The 16,051-nt window shown below is 41.6% G+C and overlaps 1 protein-coding gene and 1 long non-coding RNA gene across 6 annotated transcripts; both read right to left on the bottom strand.

Moving 5' to 3' along the window:
* Window positions 1-1,705: 1,705 nt before the first annotated feature.
* Window positions 1,706-4,470, bottom strand: LOC123039208 (50S ribosomal protein L11, chloroplastic-like). Its single transcript, XM_044462469.1, has 3 exons — window positions 4,444-4,470; window positions 2,779-2,875; window positions 1,706-1,962 (listed from the first exon to the last, which is right to left on the bottom strand). The coding sequence occupies exons 1-3, from the start codon at window positions 4,468-4,470 to the stop codon at window positions 1,706-1,708; spliced, it is 381 nt and encodes a 126-aa protein (XP_044318404.1).
* A 3,236-nt stretch (window positions 4,471-7,706) lies between these two features.
* Window positions 7,707-12,938, bottom strand: LOC123044907 (uncharacterized). 5 transcript variants are annotated; one of them, XR_006420718.1, is made up of 8 exons: window positions 12,561-12,932; window positions 11,377-11,783; window positions 11,112-11,285; window positions 10,584-10,668; window positions 10,449-10,495; window positions 9,601-9,686; window positions 9,259-9,387; window positions 7,707-8,158 (listed from the first exon to the last, which is right to left on the bottom strand). It is a non-coding gene; the product is annotated as an uncharacterized lncRNA (long non-coding RNA). The 5 variants fall into 5 exon arrangements; XR_006420719.1 differs by having other exon boundaries at window positions 9,601-9,786; window positions 10,584-11,285; window positions 12,561-12,938; XR_006420721.1 differs by having other exon boundaries at window positions 7,707-9,387; window positions 9,601-9,786; window positions 12,561-12,931.
* Between the last annotated feature and the right edge of the window lie 3,113 nt (window positions 12,939-16,051).

Below are 16,051 nucleotides of genomic sequence, written 5' to 3'. Positions count from 1 at the left end.
AAAAGATTGCTATAACATGTTCAGGATGTACAAGCCTTGTTTTGATAGATTGCATCATACACTTGTACACACATATGGCTTGAAAGGAACAAGAAACATGAGTTCAGAAGGAGCATTGGGTATGTTTCTTTGGACGGTTGGGGGCCCTCAATTCGTAAGCCAAGTGGAGAATCGTTTCAAGAGGTCAACTGAAGTTATCCATCGCAAATTCAATGAAGTATTGAAATGCTTGAACGACATGGCTATGGACATCATTCGACCAAGTGATCCAGAGTTCAGAGTTGTACATGATAGGCTTGGGGATGCGAAATTTCCTCACTTTGATGGTTGCATGGGTGCAATCGATGGTTCGCATATCTAACATATAAAAGCTGCTAGAGTACCCGCCCATCCAGCGCCATCGCGGATTCAGATTCATCCTGCGCGCACGTTTCACCTCGCTGGCGGCATAACAGTAATTTCCGTCGCCTGGTGAAAATCCCACCGCTCGTTTTTCTGTACGCCCCGCGATCGGCCCAGGAGCAGTTGACGAGTGGGCCAGGCCTGCGCGGGGGCCAGCCTAGCAGCGATACGGTGTGTGCGTCTCTGTGTCCGGGTGAAAACAGGAGCGATTGATGGTGGGTTGCCAGGGGCGTTCGTGGGTTGGCAGGGCGTTTTTTTACCGTCCTCGTTTGCACCCAGCGGTCGCGCCTCCGCTTCAGCCGCGACGGGCCCATCTGTCGGTCTCGCAGGTGCGCGCCTCGGAGAGAGCAGCGACCGAGCGGGCGACCTGGGCTAGCAGGCACGACAGAAAATAAAAGGGGAAGCGGCAGCGAGAGAAAAGAGGAAAAGCAGTCAGACCTAGCCCGCGCCCCCGCAGCCGCCTCCTCTTCTGCCGCCGTCGCCGCCTCGGCCTCGTCCGCCTCTTCTCCTGCCGCCGCCGCCTCGGCCTCGGCCGGCCCTGCTCTGCCGGCGCCCGTCGGCCTTGATCCGGCCTCGGCAGGAGGAGCTCGCCCTTGAGTAGGACTCAATATAAGGAGGGGAGCAGCAGCCGCGCCCCGTGCTCCACCGGTGCCCTTCGCCCTCGATCCGTCCTCGGCAGGAGGAGCTCGAGCCGAGGAGCGCGACCTCGATCCGGACTCGGCAGGAGGAGGGAAGCAGTAGCCGCGCCAGCCGACGCGCCTCGCCGCACCCTCTGCGATATCAGGCGCCATCTCATTCCCCATCTCTTCTGGTTGCATCTCCCCCCGTGAGTTCCTTCTTCTAATCCCCTTCCTCTCTCGATTTGGTCTGCAGGAGAGAGAGAAGATAAGACGGAGAGAGAAGGAGGAGAGGAGGGAGAGGAAAAGAGGTGCGGTGGCAGGGAAATCGTCGTCGGATGCGTCTTATATGTGGTGATGATCTCCTACTTTATTTTCTCGATTTGTGTTTTGTTCTTACTTTCTTTCCAACTCAGTAATCATGCTCTTGCTTTTCCTTTGGTCTCTGTTGTAGATGGGTGTGTTCCCATCAAGTCGATGGTGGGGTTGATGTGCCCGTCGATTCGTGATCCGCTGGCTGGGCTCATCTTCTCAATGGCGGACTGGTGTTCTATGTTAGTCGGAGCCATTGTATGTGGTTGTGCAGTTGCTGATGTACAGGAGGCGTCCGTGGTATCAGTTCTTCATCGTCCATGCTTATCTTCTATATGCTCTAGCAGCCAGGTGACTACATATTACCTTTTCTATCAATTCGACCACCTTCTCTTCTTCACGAGGATCGGCGGGTCAACATCGATGCCCATGTTAGCGGCAGTGCCCGCTATGATTCTCATGGCGGACTTGATGGTTTTGCAGTTCAAGTCAGGCAACTTCTCCTGGGCGATCGTGCGTACTTGGTCGCTGTGGCTCCTTTGAGCCTTTTTCGATGCTTGGGAATCAGAATTAATAAAATGGAGATAAGGAACCATGTAGTTCACTGAGCAGCTATAAAGCCTAAGATAAACTACAGTAAACAGAAAGTTGAGGAATCAACCAAATGTGTAGAAATTTTGGTGACTAACTTATGACTTGTTTATTTCAGAGAAACTAATGACTTATCAATCCAACAGACAGTATGAAGTTGTGCCAAGTAAAGACAAAAAAGAAACTGTATGTATATAACGGAGTAGCGGATGCGGTTCAAGCTGTTTTTTTGCCTGCTTATTTTTTATGTAGCTTTTTTGGCCTGCTTGTCAGTGATGCAATGCCTTATGGAGTAACGAAAGCCTAGAATGAGAGTTAGGGAAAATGAAATGGACACCAAATTTGGTGAGGCTTATATACTATGAACTTGGAGCCAAGTAGAAACCCCAGTGTTAGCTGAACAAAAAATTTAATGTGTTAAGTTATGCATATTTCATTGTACCCAAATAATTCAAATAAGTGTTAACTCAAAGGATTGTTTTTGTAGAGGTCCATATGCAATTCATCAGATACAGATAAAGGGTTAGTATCTCCCATGTGTGCGAAATTGGTGTGCAGATAGCAATTCACAGACCACTTTCCCTGTCAGTACGCTAACATTTTCGTATATGCATTTATAATTAAAATTATTAATAATAGCATAATGAATCATTAATCAGTCCCTCTACTGTCTGCACATGCTTAAAACTCAACCATGGTATCATTATGGAATTTGAACAACCTAGGCCCCCACAGACACTAGCAAATCAACCTAGCTACTGCATTTCCCTTTTGCCCAATTATCCCCATATATCTTCAATTTGGTGCAGGAACCTCAAATTATGTAAAATTTGGTGCTAATCAACCGGGTGCATACCTGCAGCCTTGAGGAGCAGTACTGAGGCAGGAGGTGTCTTCAAGATAAAGGTGAAGCTCTTATCCTGCAAAGATGCAATGCCACACGCATCCTTATCCTGCAAAGATGCAATGCCACATGCATCATGAGGACTAGCTCACATTACCAATACAAACATTCTGCACACACATTTAACATGATGAGGCAGGAGGTGATTCTAATTATCGAGTAAAGTCATGTATATAGACTGATTAGTGTGATGTGTTTATGATTTTTTCTGAGGGTACCTAAGCTGAAAAGCGGTGGGTGTGGTAGCTAAAACAAAATTTGTGCAATTTCGCTTCAACTTCAAACTGTTGTTGGGGAGACTGCCATGTCAGGAACTCGTGTACTTACAATACGTTAAGTTAAATTAGAAAATGCCGTCTCATTTAAAAAATAACATCTCATTTTCCCCCTTGATTCAGTTATGAACTCTACTGTATGTTCAGACTGAAGTAGTTATGTGAGAGTAGAAGAGGTTTATAGCCTCTGTTGCTGGTGGACTGACTATTTTATATGGACTGAAGCTGCAACTGAGGGTAGTGCTACTCTATGCTGGGCAGCAGTAACTTAGGTCCTGCTCTTTTGTGAAATTGACACACGAACTAAACATACACATTTGATTTTTCTCACAGTTTGTGCTCACACCAAATCAAGCTTTTCAAACCATTATTACAGTGTTGTTTCTTCCTCTCTTTTAATTTTTAGCTTGCTGTTTTTCTTGGTGACCTTCCTTGATTTGTGCTAATTTCTGCAAGAAATTTTTGGAAAACATCAATTCTTCTGCTTTACTGAAACTTGGATCTTCGTTAGGCATGAGTTGAGCTGCCTTATTTAATATGTTATTCATAGGCATCAATAAACTAGACGATTTGCCAGTAGAAACAATTATAACTGGGACATGCTTTCTCTTGACACTGATCAATGGATAAATATTCTGGCTTATTTCCTTTTTGTATTTGATCAATGGATAAAGATTATTTAGAGCTTTCTGCCCTTTTATTTTCTTTGTGGCTAATCTCCAACTACCCTATGGACTGTAGTAATCACTTTCTCTTTTTACCATCAGCAGGATTTAATTGATGGAGTCCTGCTGCTAAAGGACTGCTAAAGGACGTGAACAGGAAGTCCTATCGCTGGATGTTTATTGTCCGAATTGCAAGGATCTGGGAATACATGAGTACAGACCCTATCGAATTCTATAGCTCTATTCATTGGCACACCAGTTGATCAATTTTGAGGTAATAAAGCGAAGTTGTTATCTGGAAAATACTTGCCTACTTAAAGAAGGTCAAAATAGAGAAATCCTTGGCATAATTTTTATGTATACAATATACTAGCTTTCATATCTACTTTGGACACCAGATGGCACATCAACATTATGTACCTGAAGCGATCGCTACAGAAGGAAGGTACCAAACAAGATTAACTGTTTCTATGCTTCTCAAAATACTTTAGTATATGCCCATAATATCACAGTATGAATTGCTGTGTGGGAAGTTTGCTTTTCCTACCATCACGGAATAATAATTCATTTTTTAGTTTGATATATTCCGCGCCCAATTAACTATTGTATTTGCCAGAGAATGCAGAAAAAAAATACTAACCTGCTTGTGTTCCCGAGAGAGTGTATTTTCTCCGTACCTCAACATTCTTGATACATATGGTCATCTCTGTTCTGGACAACACACTTGACGACCTCTCTTCATGGCACAAAACTGAAACTGTGCCATTAATATATTTTCATTGCATGCTTGTCTAAATAAAGGGTGCAATACACATGGCATAGTCGCATAGATATACAAATCCCTTATTCCTGTGAGCAAGACCGAAGCTTGCTACTTGTTAAGACCAGTCATAAACATTTCTGTGATTGTAGCTGATTCCCGTCAGTGAAACTTTGCCATGACCATTGTTTATTCAGTGAAATAGCTGATTCCAATCATCCATCAACTAGATTTGTGATAATCACAACAACAAGCTTATATCTTACAAATCGCCTGATTGGTGATTATCCATTTTATATGATGTTTTTCATTTGCAAGTGCTGAGTTTTTTCCTTTCAAGTTTCTCTCTCTTACTCCATTTCATTAAATATATTTCTCCTCTCACTCCATCATTCAGTCTGTCGGTTACTCATGATGAGTGATTATATGCAATCATCCGACAATAATTAGTATAGATAATTAGTTATGCCAGGTTGCTACATTTCAATCTCCTTTTTACCAATATGAAATATGATGGCATATTAATATTGAGAGACAGTCTCGTCGTCCGCTGCAGCATCACCATTCTTTTTCGCCGCCCTAACTTTTTTGCACCCCAGGCCTAGCACGCGATAACGGCGCCACGAGGATTCTCTGTCGTGAGGAGTACCCCGACCCGTATGATGGCCACCGGAAGGTCACACACTTCTTTGGCTCGCTCCGACTGGCTCCATTGACGACTTCTCTAAGGTATCTTCTTGTGCAGCTTCACACCTGCTTGTGTGTCTTGCAAAAAAGCAAGCTACCTGGTACCTCTCTACTCTGCTTTAGCAGGCGTTTGCAGAGGAAGCCAAGGGGTACATGATACTGGTAATTTACTAATGACCCATATTGTTAGAATAATTTGTCGCAAATATTTTTGTTGGTTGTCCTTTTATTTTATTTATAATCTTGCCTCAATCATGTCTTCCATTGTGCTTCTTCACTCAAAAGGTGTTCTGCATGTGTGCACTTGCTTGAGAATGGAATAATCTCATGAATTCTATTGAAAACAGAACTTAGTTATTGCAGTATGCTTAATGTTTTGTTTTAGTAATTATGTCTGCTTTAGCAGCCAGGAGCATCCCCTCCCATTTCTGACTTTGAACCATGTGCCCTGTTTAAACCAGCGTAGTTCGATGACCTTATGCAATTATTTGGTACAAAGAATGTGCTGATAAAGTATTTTTATTTTTACTTTACTATGTTTAGTTCTGAGGTATTTATACTCCTGTCAATCTGCTCTAATTCGGTTCGCCGATATCCTGAAGGAATTGGACCATTCTATATCTTTTTTTCTGATTTTAGTTGGATACCTGCTTAGATGGGTGAACTTTTAACCCATCTTTTATTGCTTGCAGGTGTATTTGTTGGGTTCCTCTTGGCGTGTCGAACAAAAATTGGCGTTCAGCACTGCTATTTAAAGATGGTTTGATCAGTACTACAGAAAACCCATAGATTATTGTAGGTGAGAGCATGGTACCCTGTCTCTTCCTATTTTGTTCCTTTCTTATAGTATTACTTTGAGGCATTATTTATAGCAAAAGAATCAGATTGAACATTTAATATCTTTATTCCTTATCATGCTAGGCAGAGGCCCTTAGGTTTGCATTCAGGTGCTAATTGTTTAATAACCATCATGCATTAGTTAGCTATAATCCTTTATCTTTTCCACAAACATGATGATTATGTTCAGCAGGATTGTCCGTTTCATATCCCAGAGATGTATCATTGTAAAGTACTCTCTCCGTTCTAAAATAGATGACCCAACTTTATACTAAAGTTAGTACAAAGTTGAGTCATCTATTTTGGAATGGAGGGAGTAAGGTTAAGGAGATCTAATCCTGGACATATCAATGCAAGAGCACAACTTTGTATTAGAATGCTTACTGTGTTTTACATGGTGGTGTTTCTAAGAAAGTATATTTGGTTGTGATCTTCAAATGGTTTGAAATTTAGTTAAGGGATGTCAAAGCCTGAATGTGGCCACATTTTGGTGGGGAAGGAGGGATATAGTCTTTATAATTTAATCTTAGCTTTACACTTCTGTGATTCGTTGAAGAAATGTATCTCGATGTAGTTTTGGCTGTATTGAGACTGGGATTTAAGCTTCTTTCCTTTCCGAGACGCATACATAAATACTGTGTGCTATATGGGTTGGAAAAATAGTGTTGAAATTTAAACTCGAATCGTATGGGCACTCCTAGAGAAGCGGCTGTGTCCTATCTTTGTTTGGGACTAATTGTCAAATGAATAATATTATTTCGTGCGTGTAATTCATCTTTTTTGATTGCTCATAACCTGTTCTTTTTTGGTTGTTTGTTTAGGTATCTAAGAATGATGATGATTACACTCGGAGCAAGCCTTGTTGCGGCGCTGCAAGTGTTGCCCTCCTCCTCCCCAAGGGCAAGGTGAAGGAAGGTGCCTGTGTGGTTCTTCTGCAGCTCGTAGCGAGGATTGCTGTGTTCAACCTGCACAAGAATGCCAAGAAGTCCTTCTCGGAGACGTAAGCCATGGCGCATGTTTCTGCCATGATTTCCTTTGGTTGGATTTCGTGGATTTAGGTGTTGAAAAATTATGGGCTGTGGATGCAGGATTAAGGACATGTACCTGCACTACAACGAGAGATCTGGGTTGCTTCTTTGTGGCTTCCAAACTTGAAATGTTTGTTTGGAAGTTAGTTTAGTTTTTTGTTGTGGATTCACAGCTTCTCACATGTACCATCCTCTTAGACCTTTAGATTTTCAAAGAAACTAAATGAAGATATGGTGGTATGGTCTCAATGAAGTCGTTCCATGCTTTATATTTTCTCTAAAAATTTCTCCTGAAGAATCATGTATCTATGTTAGATCCGGTGAGAAAAGAAGCGGCTTCCAAGCAGAGGATGCAGGAGTGTTGGCCGCATTTGGTCTTTGACTTGGGTGTGTAAATATTCTTACAATACTTGGCTCCCTCTCGGCCTTTACGCCATTGGCGCAACGAGTAATCTAGTTCATGTAATTGTTCCAAACTAGTGGATGGGGCGCGCCCGTGGCGCGCCTCTTGAACAGTGCATGTGCGGTGCCAGGTTGGAAGCGCCCATTCTGCTGTCTTTTTCTTTATTTACTGCACAGATGCATGTATAACTGACAACCTTGTTAATCAATGACAATAACCAAATCGTTAGAGCTAAAAGTAGATTAAATTTGGTTTAGTAGCAATCAACTGTATAGCTGGTTCAAAAGGAAGGGGACGCCAGTTTTGATCATAGCATACACTTTGTAGATACTGTCAAAAACCAGCGTAAGAAGCACACTAATTGACGTATGTACGACTCTTAACGGCCTTAAGAATCACACTACATTGAGTATATATAGGTGGTAATGACGGTCAGCAACGATCTGTCTACAGAGCGGTGAATGATGAATTCTCAAAATAAAGGACATTGGAGTTGACCCAACGACGCACTCCACGACGAGCTTGTTGAGGAAGAGGTCGTCAGTAAGGAGGTGCTCCCTGAGGCCCTGAAAGTGTAGCGAACAGTGGAGCAGCAGTGAGCAGGCCTCCATCTCATCGCCCTGGCGAGATCGGGCAGCAAGTTCTCAAGCTTCCTCCTGGCCTGCAAAAATATGTTCCTAGCCAAGAAAGAGTTGATAACCTTGTCCTGTTATCAATTCAAATGATAGCTAACCTAAAAATAATAAGAACGATGCATTCCAAATAGCAAGAAGCATGCGCAATAGAACCAGCCCAAGTGTGGCAACAACGTGATGGCAAGAATAGGAAGTGGAGTGGAGTGTTGTGTCTCCTCCTCCCATCATATTCTCTCAACGCGTCACATAGCACGCCTAAATACACATTAATTTTTGGAATATAGGAAACCTGCAATGCAAAGAACAAAAGTCGTTCGCTTCTTCAGCTACCTACGAATCAAACTTTGTTCCTAGGATGCACAACCTATACAAACCACAAATTTTGTATGCTACAAACTACTGTACCTTGAAGCACAATCAACATGCATGAGCTACCTCCTAGTAACTCATAGATGGATTATTACTATGTGACAACAATATCTTCCTTACATTCACACTCGATCCAAACTAAAAAAAATGAAACAAAGTGCAGTGAGAAACTAATCTAGCTAATAGACAATTTGAATGTTCTATAAGATCTGCTGAAGAGTGGGGATCTGTCTGACGCATTTTATTCACCAAAATACAATAGATGTATTCACCCAAAGACTGTTCTGTTTAAGATTTATAAAACCATAACAGCAACAACTGAAGTGGGTCTTTGAAATTTATACTATAGCACCTTCCAATAAAATGAAAGTTCATCCTATTGCATCCAGGAAAATTATATGAAACTTCTTGCTTATTGGAAGTCCTATAAGCTGCTTCCTGATAAATACTCCCTCTTTAAACTAATATAAGACCTTTTATAGATCTCTAAAGTAGAGATCTATAAAAGGTCTTATATTAGTACCACAGTGAACATCCACATTTCCATCATATTCAGCAATAATAGGCATGTATAGGCAACAGTTCCAGAGTTCAAAAGACAAGCATATTTGCACTCATATTCACACTTTTGGCAATGGATCTTTGAATTAACCACAAGAGAACGAAACTGAACAATGAGTGATTCAGAGAAGCAGTTTTCTGTGAACTCCTACTTCTGAATTGTGGACACTACAAGTTGTACAACGAACAGACTGAATGAGATGCATGTATACCAGCAAGGAGGGCGAGGTAGAATTGAGGCGGGCTATGGAGAAGCCCTAGTTTCCAACGTGGCCGTCGGCGGACTTGAAGTAGCAGGTGGCGGCAAGGGAGTGCGGCTGCATATACCAAAGGCTCTGCATCTGCAAAGTACCCAACAAAGGTACAAGTCATGAAATCAATGAACTAACGCCCCTAAAATAACTAAACAATTGAATTGCAAATAGATAATTAGCAAATACTACTTCCAGTTGAGTTTAGCTTATATATCCAAGACATAGAAGTAGCATGCTATAACAAAAAATTCTGGAAAACGAAAAACGCCTGTAAAAATGAGAGGATATGTTATTCAATACCTTGTATGGTGTATGTGTGACTTAAATGTGTGTTGACAACCATCAAAAGAAGGAAGGTTATGCCAAGTAAGCTATGACAGTGACACCTAGAACAGATAAGAAGCAGATCACCATTGTGAAAGAAAGACCACTAAGATATAGCAGCATCATGATGTTGCTTCTCTCCATTGGCTCTAGACCTGATACCTGCAGCATAAAAATACTCAGAAAATGATGGCATAAGAAGGTTACCCAGCAATAGAAAAGCGGACTAATTATAGTCGACTGTATCTACTTGGTTAGTTTAATGCTGATCTTTGGTTAAATTGATGTACTAAATAATTAAGAGCATAGGCATCTGATTTTTGTACAATTTAATTATTCTGTTGTATGCAACTTGTTTAATGCATAGGCACCAGGTTGCCCTTTTATGCAACTTGTGCTCGCTTGCTAAGACCAAGAAACTTCCAATAAATTTATATGTACTAACTGACTCCATGATACTAACTGTATGCTATTGTAGTTGATATCTATGTTATACATACATGTTCAGTAGACACGTATCGTGAGTAGATAAAGTTTGATTTGTATTTCTTTACTTTAAGCAGCAAATATGGCCTTGTGTACATGCATTTCCGTTCTCATACAACGGGATATATTAAAAGGAATAATCATGTGTATGCTCTAATATCTTATGCACAGTGAACTGGAGCACCTCTTCTAATTTTAGTTGTAAGTACACAAGTCGTTTTCGAGCAGGACATAGTTTCTTCAGTCTACCTCTCTTTTTTTAGGACTAAAAACTATGGTTTTGTTTACTTTCATATAACCTACACTCATAGACATAATGCTAACTGAATACACCATACCTGATCCAGAAATCTCTTCTGAAGTTGTTGGGAAAGCAAGAGAGAGCCTAGATGCAAAGCCAAGCTAATCCATGTCAAAGAGCAGTAAATAATGCATAAGCGAAACAGTATTCAAAGACAATCCAGTGAACTTACATCCTTAGCTCGGTTGGATCTTGTTTTGGTATACTGTTGCTCTAACAGGAGCAATGCTAACTTCCAATCATCAAGAGGAGCAAAACTGGATAAAAATATAATTCACGCAATAGTAAAGCAATACAGAGTCAGAGAAAAAAAATTGAATGCACGGTTGAACATCCTACCCTCTAACAGTAATAAAATCCCCAATTGGAACCTTTCCCTTTCGAAGCTAAACGATATTCAAGGCGATGCTTCCAGTAGCAACAGAATCATGGGCAGTAGATACTAATTAAGGATCAAATATCAAACATTAAGGAGAGTATAATTCTAAAAGAAAATTGGCACAGAACATCATCAAAGCTCTGTAGGATTTGGCATGAAAGGGAGCTGGGGAAAGGAGCCAAGTTACTTATGAAACATAATCCAAATTCCAGTTCCAAACCAAAGTGTTCATCAAGGTGCCAACCTTATCTTGGATACTTTGCAGCTAAGCAGCTTACTATAAGCAATAACAAAAAGCTTAAACATCAACAAAGTCTTTACCTTGTATTCAGCACTGGCTGAAAATAAAGCTGGATGCAACTTGCTTTGAGCTACAAGGCCGAGTTTCAGTTCAGCATCACGACGCTCCGTCGGGAGTCTAACAAACTTCTCTTTTCCAATCTTAGCTTCACAGGAATGATAAAGCTCCAAATTATTGCATATGAGACCAGGTCCCTGCATAAGGTCTTCGTAAGACACCCAATGTTCTGAAAAGAAAAAGATACAACTGTTCGTGCATTTGATGAGATAAAACAAACTTTCTAACCTGGTTAACAGAGTGATGATGTTAATGCTTCTTCCCCAGTTAGAAATCTCTCCAAGGACAGAATTAACTATGCTGATGAGTTCCTCCGGTCCGTCCTTATCAGGTGTTATACGGGAGTACCAAAGATTTGTTACCCACTCGGTGACAAGATGCCTTGTGAACTGTTCAAATGCTGCTTCAACTGGAGGTGAGTTCACCTTGCTCCTCCAACTGGAATTTCCATTCTTCTGGGTAAGTGAAGGTTTGCTTAATTCAATACTTTTTTGTTTTGGCAAGTGGGCGACTGGCATCACGATCTGTGGTTGTTGTGCTCTTTCTACGGAAATCATAGTCAAGTGATAGGTAGCGAAACAGAACTATCAAAGATATGGCGAATGGGAAGTTAATCCAGACTGAAGAGCTTGTCACTGCAATGGAGAAAATCAGTCATTCAGCACAGCCATGAGCGAGCAACAATATTCAAACAGAACTAAAAAATGGTGTGACTGCAATATAAATCTGCCTTGATATGTATAGCCTTTCTTTTTTGGCAACTTTCAGAAAGACTTTATAAAATTGCTGGCCCATATTTCAATTTAACATCAAACTTGCATGTCTAGCTCGTATATTTACCTTGTCTTTAGACTACACCATGTATTCCATGGTATAATCCGGCTACAACCATCGGCTAATATACTCTAACTTCTACAATTTCATCGCAAACTTGAATCATCTTGAGGTCGCAGTAAAGTTTCTTATGCCCTGAACAATTCACCAACCATCTAAAAACCTAAAATGGAAGCAAACAACCTACTCGGAGCTAAGTCCAGTCTCCAAATCCCCAGTGCAACATGTAAAATTCACTACAAATTCCAGCCATCTTGAAATAGCAGTAAAATTTCTGATGGCCCAAAGAATTCACCAATCGGCTAAAATGGAAGCAAACTACCTACTCAGGGCTAAGTCCAGTCTACCAATTCCCAATGCAACGAATTACAACACCAATTGAACAGACTAATATCGCTACTCCACAGATGCGCCTGAAATGACGCCCCCCAAATTAGCGCCCGCGCATCAGGGCCAGCCGGCATAAAACCTAGGCACGTAACCAACGGCGACCGACCGACCGAACGACGCGTCGGACCGGGGCGCGCGCCCCGCCGGCGGGTGGGCGCCCTAGGGTTTGGGGGGGAGAGGGAACTCACTGGACATGAGGAAGGCGAGGCCGAAGGCGAAGACGAGGAGCAACACGGCCCGCTTCTTCCCCTCCTCCGCCAGGTCGCGGACCGTGTGCGCCGCCCTCGGCGCCGCGGATCCGTGGGGGTCACCTGGGGCGCGCAGCGGAGGAGCGCCGGCGACCAGCTGCGGCCAGGGTTCTCCATCGGGACGCCGTCGCCGTACATCTCGAGGTGGACGGGACGCCGTCGCGGGTGGAAGATGAGAGAAGGTCGTGGGCGGGCGACGCGATGGGTGGCGGCGATGAATGGGCGGTCGTATCTGGCGAAGGTGGGGAGGAGGTGGCGTGCGTCCTCTCTCTGTCTTCTCGAGGAAGGAAATGACCACGCCTTTTTTTTTCTACGAAGGGAACGTTTCCTTCCAATTGGCCAGCGCAAACAGTACCACCCTGCCGACGTGGACACAACCAGAGATCGCTCATTGCGCGATGATAGATGGTTTTGATGATGAGATCGTCAACCATGTTGGTCGACATGGATACCCTTCACTTCTATTGTCGCGGGATGGCCAGGGTCAACACATGACATAAGGATATCCAGAGATACTTTGGTGAAGTACGCGGATAGGTTTTCACATCCACCTATAGGTATGCATTTCATTTACATGTGCACGAAAATACTGCTTTAGTTATCTAGTTGATCCCATGTGTGAGTGCAATCGATGGTTCGCATATTCCTGTAATTGTTCCAAATGATGAGATCGTCAACCATGTTGGTCGACATGGATACCCAACACAGAATATCATGGCAGTGTGTGACTTCGACATGAGATTCACTTCTATTGTCGCGGGATGGCCAGGGTCAGCACATGACACAAGGATATCCAGAGATACTTTGGTGAAGTACGCGGATAGGTTTTCACATCCACCTATAGGTATGCGTTTCATTTACATGTGCACGAAAATACTGCTTTAGTTATCTAGTTGATCCCATGTGTGAAACTATTACTGTGTGCAGGAAAGTACTATATTGTTGACTCAGGTTATCCTAATTGTGATGGATATTTAGCTCCATACAAAGGGCAAAAGTACCATGTGCCAGAATTTTGCCAAGGTCTCCCGCCGAATGGGAAAAAAGAAAGATTTAACTTTGCACATCCATCTCTACGCAGGCGGTGGCGGAAACCTAGAAAGCCTCGCCTCTCTTTCTGGCTCTGTTCGTTCTGTGAGAACGAAGGAGAGGATGCATGTTCGGTGAAAGAAGTTGGGCTGGGGTTGTGGTGGCATATCGATCGTAATAACGGTGAGAAGTAGGCCTATAATAGAAAGGGGGTAAGTGATGAGGACATGAATACCTTGAATATGACCAAAAATATTGCATATATGCATATTTGTCAGGTGATTTCTATTACAAACTATTCAATAATTTATTTATGTTATCCAAAACAAAAATACTTCACACACTTTTATGTTTTGTCTAATTGCAGGTGTATGGGACATTTGTACAATCCACATATGAAGATAAGGAAGAAAGAGATGTTTATTTTCTGTTCAAAAAGTTCTCTCACGTCACTTTTGGCCCAAGAGAAGATAGAGTCCAAGTCTCTCTCAGATTCGGACTGCACAGATATACCTGACTCAAAACGCCCACAACTTTTTCATACGGACTCCGAATTGGGTGATTCTTTTTTTGTTGGAAACTAGATTTCGTGAACTTTCCAACCCAATTGGAATCACCTTCAAATTCGTCCGAAGCGTTGAGTTATGGATGAAATAATCTGATGCTGCAGCAGAATCCGAGTCAAACTACAAGTCCAAAGGTGTTACATCACCTCCACTTGGGCCCATTGGCCTTGTACGACCTAGGGTTAGTTTTAGGCTGCCTTGGGACATCCTCCCACCTCCTTGCCCGCCACTCCTTGCTCCTATATAAGTAGATCCATCTAGTAGTTTTTCCCTTGGGATTTATTTAGTTAAAAGTTAGCCATTGCAACTTCGTGTACTTCATTTGCGTCCAACGACCAGACCAAGACCGCTTACGAATCCCCACCTTTATCAATACTTCATATATACTCGCAATATTCAGATTGCTTTTATCATATTCTTGCTTGTTCTTCGATTGCTTCCAGGAATAGACCTTCATGGTCAGGTTGATTGTGCTCCGGCGTGGTCAATAACCTCTCGGAGTTGGTTTAGCGATTGCTAAGGCGCAACGTCGTGCACGTTTGTAGTCGGATCGTCAAAGTCGTCTCCACCAAATCGATAGTTATCATCTCATCGAAAGATCGGGACACCCCCACCTCTATCAGTAAGTGGCAGCTCGGGAATCAGCAAAATCGTTGATTCCGGCGTCATATTGCGGTGGCGCTTCACGAGGTAGAAAATCGTTAAAAAAATCAAGCGCTATAAATGTGATTCGAACTCTAGCCGACGAAGCGATGCGACTGATGGCCTAGCCACTCTACAGACAAGGTTCTATGCTTGGTATGCAACACGGATCTTAAATAAACAAACTACATCAGCAAGATGTAAATGTTCAGAATTGTGAACAAAACTTTTGAATTGTGAACAAATTTAGAAACATGAATAAATTCAAATTTGTGAACAAAATTATAAAACTGTGAACATTTTTCAAATCTGTGAACAAATTTTGAAACTGCGAACATTTTTTGAATTGTGAACAAATTTCAAAATCATGAACAAAAATATAAGTTCGTGACATTTTTCGAATTCTGAACAAATTTTAAAACCGTATTTTTTTCTAATTGTGAACAAATTTTAAAACATGAATAAGTTTCTACTTCGTGAACAAACTTAGAAAATTGTGAACATTTTTTGAATTTGCGAACAATTTTTGAAAACTGTGAACATTTTTGAATTCTAACCAAATTTTGGAACATCAACAAATTTCAAATTCATGAACAAAACTATAAAATTGTGAACATTTTTTGTTAAACCGCGAACATTTTTTGAATTGTGAACAAATTTTGAAACATGATGAAATTTCAAAATTCGTGAATAAAATTATAAAATTGCGAAAATTTCTCAAATTGTGAACAAATATTAAACCCGTACTTTTTGAATTGTGAACAAATTTTGAAACCATGAACAGTTTTCAAATTATGCACAAACTTTGAAACCGTGATTTTTTTTGAATTGTGCACAAATTTTAAATTAATAAAAAGGAAATAGAAACAAAAGAAAAAACAGAAAAAGGAAAATGAGAAAAAAGAAAAGAAAAAGGAAATAAAAACGGAAAAGCTAAAATCCTGTCGACTGGCAGATTGCAACAGATCCGCATGACCCGAGCTTCGTCAGACCTGATCGCGCGGCTCTATTTGTTCCCGCTAAATACCCACTGCATTGCCAGGATTTGAACTTTGGTCGCTCTAGCTGTAGAACATCTTGCAACATCTCGCTAACCAACTGAGCTACTTTGCTATTGTTGTCACATACAACAAGTTTAACAAATTGACCTTCTCTTCTACTACACTAACAAACATATATCTGTTTTTTCTCCTC

The sequence above is a fragment of the Triticum aestivum genome, chromosome 2B (genome assembly GCF_018294505.1).
Source record: "Triticum aestivum cultivar Chinese Spring chromosome 2B, IWGSC CS RefSeq v2.1, whole genome shotgun sequence".
NCBI classification, from domain to species: domain Eukaryota; kingdom Viridiplantae; phylum Streptophyta; class Magnoliopsida; order Poales; family Poaceae; genus Triticum; species Triticum aestivum.
The sequence above is the reverse complement of the archived record's forward strand: the minus strand, read 5'-3'. Positions and strand labels throughout refer to the sequence as shown.

Coding starts and splice junctions, on each gene's coding strand:
- LOC123039208 (XM_044462469.1), bottom strand. CDS start 4,470: ATGACCATATGTATCAAGAATGTTGAG. Junction 2,876..4,443: donor TATGTATCAAGAATGTTGAG/GTACGGAGAAAA, acceptor GCATCTTTGCAG/GATAAGGATGCGTGTGGCAT. Junction 1,963..2,778: donor ACTGCTCCTCAAGGCTGCAG/GTATGCACCCGG, acceptor TGTTTACTGTAG/TTTATCTTAGGCTTTATAGC.